The sequence below is a fragment of the Physeter macrocephalus genome, chromosome 6 (genome assembly GCF_002837175.3).
Source record: "Physeter macrocephalus isolate SW-GA chromosome 6, ASM283717v5, whole genome shotgun sequence".
NCBI classification, from domain to species: Eukaryota; Metazoa; Chordata; class Mammalia; order Artiodactyla; family Physeteridae; genus Physeter; species Physeter macrocephalus.
The window spans coordinates 58,197,399-58,203,356 of NC_041219.1; the positions used below are offsets into that span (position 1 = coordinate 58,197,399).

A 5,958-nucleotide genomic window follows, 5' to 3' on the forward strand; every position below is an offset into this window, starting at 1 on the left:
GAAATCTAATAGTATCCCCCATTGTACACATGAGGAAACTGAGGCAGGCTCAGAGATGAAAGGTCAGGTAGGGGGTGTGAAGACAAAAGCTGTGTGTGTGTGTGTGTGTGTGTGTGTGTGTGAGAGACCCTGACCCCGGGTGAGTTACTGGTGTCTTCTCATCTTTGGGGATGAATGGTATCAGTGAATCACACACACCCCTCTACAGCTCAGAGCTCTGTGTAATCAGCAGGCTCTCCCAATCCAGAGGCTCTGAACTAAGAGAGGGCAAGGGTGATACGGAAAAATGCAGAAATCTTGCAGCAGGGATCTTGCCTCAGGAAAAACTGAGGCAGAACTAGGGAAGGAAGCCTGAGAAGGCCAGAGGGGAACTCCTGCTCCCCACGCCAGCCAGTCTGCCACCCAGCCTGCAGAGCCAGAACTTGCAGCAGGCCTGGAACCACAAGAGGTCCTGGAGTTCTCCCTGCTTGACCAGGAAGGAGCTCACTGCTCAGTGCCAGGCAACTCTCACTCCATCCAAAGAGGCTGAGACCCAGGTCTCCTGCCCTCTCCCACTTCAGGGGCGGGACTTCCTGTTTCTGAGGCTGTTTCTTTGCCTGGTTCAGCACAATGGGGCTGGTAGCTTTCCACTGGGCTCAGCGGTGTCTAGCCTGGTGTGGGTTAGCAGGGAAGGGTGTGTGTATGGCTCGGAGGAGCATCCCCAAGAATCCAAAACCAGGACGCGAGTCAGCTCTCAGACACCGCCCCACCCGTCCACCCGGAGCGCTTCTCGCGGGGTGGGTGGCAGGCGGGTGCCGCTGATTTTTTATAGAGGGGAGGGGTCCTGATAGAATGTGCCATCGGCCACCCTCCTCGCTTTGCCCGGGAAAGCAGGAGACAGGTTAAAAACAGAAGCGCGACCGTTTCTTTATTAAATTATACAAAAAGGGGAGGGAAGGGGGGCAGCTGTGGGGCTCGGCCCCAACCCTGTTCCCACCCCGGCCTGGCGCTGTCTGAGAGAAGGAGATCTGAGGGAGACCCAGGGATCAGGCAGGGTAGGGACGGGCAGGACGTGAGGGTGGGATGCAGTTTGGAAGGAGAGGCTCCCAGAGGAGGGTGGGGTCGGCTGCGGGGATGGAGGAAGAGAGCGGGGAGAGGGAGGGGGCCACTGGGGACCAGCTGGGGAGCTCAGATGGAGCAGGTCAGGAGGTGGAAGATGGCAGTGAGGGTGGAGGGGGCAGTGTGTGGAGGGGCGGCATGAGAAGGCTGGGGAGAGAGAGGGCGGCAGCTCTGGCGCGGGGCCCAGAGCAGGGAGCCAGGTGAAGAGCGGCTGTGCTCGGCTGTCCCTACCCTCCCCTCCGGGCCCCCGAGGGGCCTCCCACCCCCAGCCCACTGGCAGGGGGCTCATGCCGACGCCCCATTTTCTGTCTTCTGCCGCTTGGGATCCGCTTCATCCTGTGGAGAGGGAAAGAGCTGCGGTAGCTGTCACCTGGGAGAGGGACCGCCCTCTTGTGCTGCTCCAGCCCCCGCCCTGCACCACCGGGATCTAGGTCCAAATCCAAAGGGCTCCCGGCCCTGCTGCATCCCTGACAGCCCCTCAGCCCACAACCCAGCCCAAACCTCCTCTTCAGCAGCTCTCTTCAGCGCGGGCCCTTCGTCCTCATCTTCTTCTTCTTCCTCATCTGAGGAGCCAGAAATGGGTCATTGGGGAAGGGCTGGAAGCTCCAGCAGAGACCCCCTGTGGCGGCCCTCAGCCCTGCTTCAGCTCTTCAAACCCACCCTGACGGTTCCTTGGAGCCCAGGCTGCCCTGCCCCTCCCCACCTTCCTCGTCTCCTTCATCCTCCTCCTCGCCGTCCTCGGCGGTCTCTTCTTCCTCTTCAGCTCCGTTCTCCTCCTCCTGCGGACCGGGAGAGGCAGGTGTCAGGATGGCCCTGTGCCTCCACCCACCATCACGGCCAAGGGTAAGGGGCCTGAGGGCAGGGCGGCGAGGATGGGAGGGGTCAGGGAAAGGCGGGCCCCCAGGAAGGGAGCTGGGGGCAGGGTGGGCAGGTGACCCCTCCGCACCTCCACCACTTCCTTCTTGCGCTCTTTCCGGCTTGCTTTCTCCTCCACCTTCTCTTTCTTCTCCTTTAGGTCCTGCAAGAGAGAGAGAGGTCACCTTCCTCTCACCACAAACGATCTGCAGCCCTTAGGTCCCTCCAGGCCCGGTTCTCCCTCTGCAGTGACTTTAGAGGAGTGGGAGATGGCGAGAGTGGGCAGTGCGGCTTAGAGACTGAACAGAGGTCCCAGGGTCCGCACAGCCACAGAGCGGCTGGGACCAGACACCTTCCCCACGACTCGAGGGAGGAGAAAAGTGATGAAGCCCGGGAAGAGGCAGCCAAGGTAAGCGCTCATCTCCGCCACCGAGTTCTGCCCAATCTGCCCAACCTCGCGGGCTGAAGAGTTCAGCTCAGCAAAGCCAATCCCCTCGTCTGCTCGCAGCCCTGACGCCCCACCCCCTCTGGAGGTCCCTCCTTCGCCTGCCCCCTCCCTCTGCCGGCCCTGCTCTGCCTTTTGTCTACCTCTGGGGCCTTTTCCTGAGTACTCTCTCCTGGGCATCCCTCCCAGCTTCCCTCTCAGCTGCGAAAGCCTTTGTTTCTGCCTTTGTGCCCCCCTAATCCTCAGGCTCGTACCTGGTCCAAGGCTACAGGAATAGGAAGAGCCCCTGAGCACGACTCCCGGTACCCCCTCTCACTTCTGCCCACTCCTGCCCCCAGACAGTGCAGGTGGCTTCCCCCTCCCGACCACCCATGGCGCGTGCACCAGCACGGTGTGCGCCCTGGTGTGGTGTGCGCCCTGGTGTGGCAGAAGGCTGGGAGTCACCGTTGCCAGGGGGGATGCAGGGGAAGTAGGATAAGGGAAACGTGGAAGGGAAAGACTCTGGGACGTGGTAGACGAAGAGACAGACAAGGTCTGTGTGGGCGGGATGGGAAAGTAGAGGGGAAGGTCCCTGTGTAGAGTCCCCTCCCTCCACACGGCCCCTCTCTCCTTCCCAAGACCCCAGCAGGCACACCTTTGATGTCTTGTCCTGATGTGATGTGGCCCAGGGAGGTGCTCACAGAGTCCCCTCTCTCGGGACACCACACCGGCCCTTCCATTTGAGATTCCAGTCCTCTCTCTACCCCACCCCTTGGCAGGCACTGTGGTGTCTCTGTGTGATCGGATCGGATCTGGTGTTGGTGTGCAACTCTGTGTATCCGATTCCACGGGGATGGAAGTTTTCTGGGTGAGTAGATCACCCTGGGAGGGTGTGTCCTTTCTGGAACGGGGTTGGGACAGGAGAGAGGTTTGGTGCTTGGTGGTTGGCCTGGAGGGACACTCAATTCCCTTCTCCCTTTATGGGGAGCGCAAAACGCCTGCCCCTCTCACTCCAGCTAGGCTTCTTCATGCCACTTTGCTGTCCTCAATTCTCTGCCACATGGTCGGTATGGCATTTCTACTACCTGGTGGGCTTTCCCCTACCTCCTGGGCCTGGAGAGCCAGGGGATCGTCAGCTTCTCTCTGGGGGCCCCAGCACCAGGTCTGCACGGCCCTGGCCTGAGCTTCTCATCGGGGCTGATGGAGGGAAGGAGAGTGAGTGCCAGGGAGAGAGGGAGTCTACCAGAGGCCAAAGTCCAAGGGGCCGGGCCCTCTCCTCCCCTGTCTGGTCCTGTCCTTCTGGTCACTGTCCTTCCATGATCCCTTTTCCAGGAGGGTATGTGACCTAGGTCTTGTGCTAGGCAGCTCTCTGGCCTCCTTTACTCAACACGGGGACACACACTGACACAGGCTGACACTGATTCACACACACAGCTACAGAGGAGCGCCCACGCGATCCGGAGACACATGGCCCGGTGTTTGGGCATTCTGGCGCACACTCTTGAGACAGCACAAGAGCACAGTGGAGCCACTCGGCTCTCACAAAGCAGCAACACGGCTCCAGAACAGCTACGTCTCCACACGCACACATGTAACTGACACGGGCAGTCCCACACACTCGCTGGATTTCAGACATACAAAGACACCTACTCAGTGAAGTCACATGCCACCGCACAGCCCACCGGAGGGCCGCTCAGCGCACCTTGTCAGATCTCACACGGAGCCCCTGTCTCCCACTGCCTCGAATCCCATTGGCTCCCCCTTTCACTTCACCGGCCTCCAGGAGACCTCTGTGACCTCCTCAGCAATCACCCCCCACCCAAGGTCGGGCTCCCAGCCCCCAAACCCTGGCCGAATTAACTTCCCCAAGCGACACTCAGCAGGTTCCCTAGGGAAATTAGAGAAAGGCTGGAAGAGAGGCAAGGCCGAAGGGATGGGGCCAGGGAGGGAGCTGACGGGAGCAAGGGCGGCGCGATGCAGTGCCATGCAATGCTGGGCCCCAGCTTTTTCGAAGGCTGCTCCCGGCCCCCTTCAGGTTTTTAGGAATTCAAGATTCTTTAAGCGTGGGGGGAGACGCTGGAGGAGGGCTATGCAGACTAAGAGAGCTGCAGGCCAGTGGACGAAGGAGTGGATTCAGATGGAAGGAAAGGAGGGAAGGAGCAAATAGAGGCAGTAGCTGTCGGAGAGAAGCAGGAGACGGTTGGGCCTCGAGGGGAGGGGCCGAGAGAAGCAGCCTCCCTGGAGAGTCCTGTTTACACCGGAGGCTCTCAAACCGCTTAGCGGAGGAAAGGTGAGGTCGGACTGGAAGGGAAGACAGGGGACGGGGCGCCGGAGAGGGGCGCGGGGGAGGGGGAAGGGTAGATGAGACGCTCAGAGCTCCGACGGTCACCGGCCGGGGTGAAGGCGCGCGAGCCGGGGCCGGAGAGGGGTGGGGACGGCGCGAGGCCGGAGCGGCCAGGCCCGGAGCCGGGCGGGCGCACGGCGCTCGGGAAGCTAGAGGGCGCTGGCGCGAGCCGCGCGGAGCGGGGCAGGCAGCGCCAGGCTGGGGCGCGGGGGGAGGGCGGAGCGGGGTCCGCCGGGACCCCGCACCCGGGCAGCAGCTTGGGGCCGTCGGGGGCGGCCTGGGGCACACGACTGCGCGGAGCCCGGGGGGCGTGCGGGGGCCGGGCCGCCGCCGGCCCCGCCCGTACCTTGGCGCTCAACTCGGCCGCTGCCTCCACGCTCTTCTCCGACATGGTGCCGGGGCCGGGGCCGGCGCTGGCGGGGAGTCGGGGTCCCGGGGCCGGGACGGAAGGGCCCTGGACGGCGGAGGGTGGCCGCGGCCGGAACCTGGCGCGGTGGCGGCGGCGGCGGCGACAGCGGCAGCGGCGGCCGCTCGGCAAGCTGGGGCTCAGGAAGAGGCGGCAGAGGCGCGCGGGGTGGGGCGGGGGTGGGTCTGGGGCGGAGACCCGAGGCGCGCGGGGTGGGGCGGGGGTGGGTCTGGAGCGGAGACCCGCAGGGCTGCGGCCGTCCGGAGGGCGGGCGGAAGGGCGGTGCGGGCGGTGGCCGGCGCGCTCCGGCCGCGGTCGCTCGGTCCTCGGCTTGCCGCCCCCGCAACCGCAGAGCTGCCGCCGACCAGCCGCTGCCGCCCCCGGCCAGGGAACCCGCTTATAAAGCGGCGCTGCCCGACGGGAGGGGCTTCCCAGGGGTGGGGCAGGCGGGAGCGGGGAGGAGAGGAGAGGGGAGGAGGATGAAAGCGGAGGTTGGAGAGGTGGGGATAGGAGGATGAAAGCGAGGGGAGGGAGCGCGCGAGAGGCGGGAGGGAGGACTACACCAGGAGGGGGAAACGGAGAGACTACGGTCGCGGCGAAAGGAGTGGGGCGAGGAGGTGGGAAGGGGTGGGGTTCCTGCGGGGAGGGACCTCTCCGAATCCCGACCTACTGCCGGTGAATGTGGAGTGTGTCTTTTGGGGGCGGGCTGGAGGGATGGCCTGGATCCTACAGACACCCCACCAATAGCCTCGAGATTTTTGCCAAGGGGTGGGGTGGGGGGGGAAAGCAGATGGAAAGGCCGGGCAGGTATTTGAGAAACCAAAAGCTTAA

General features: G+C 63.7%; 1 protein-coding gene across 1 annotated transcript; it reads right to left on the bottom strand.

Annotated features, from left to right (window-relative positions):
* Positions 1–881: 881 nt before the first annotated feature.
* Positions 882–5,304, bottom strand: PTMS (parathymosin). Its single transcript, XM_024129208.3, has 5 exons — positions 5,068–5,304; positions 2,045–2,116; positions 1,802–1,877; positions 1,600–1,661; positions 882–1,434 (listed from the first exon to the last, which is right to left on the bottom strand). Exons 1-5 carry the CDS (start codon positions 5,110–5,112, stop codon positions 1,384–1,386), a joined length of 306 nt encoding a protein of 101 aa, XP_023984976.1. The 5' UTR covers positions 5,113–5,304; the 3' UTR covers positions 882–1,383.
* Positions 5,305–5,958: the final 654 nt, after the last annotated feature.

Excerpts from the sequence above, each read along its gene's own strand:
- PTMS (XM_024129208.3), bottom strand. The coding sequence starts at position 5,112 with ATGTCGGAGAAGAGCGTGGAGGCAGCGGCCGAGTTGAGCGCCAAG. Across the intron at positions 2,117-5,067 it reads CGGCCGAGTTGAGCGCCAAG|GACCTAAAGGAGAAGAAAGA; the intron begins GTACGGGCGGGG and ends TCTCTCTTGCAG. Across the intron at positions 1,435-1,599 it reads AGAGAGCTGCTGAAGAGGAG|GATGAAGCGGATCCCAAGCG; the intron begins GTTTGGGCTGGG and ends CCCTCTCCACAG.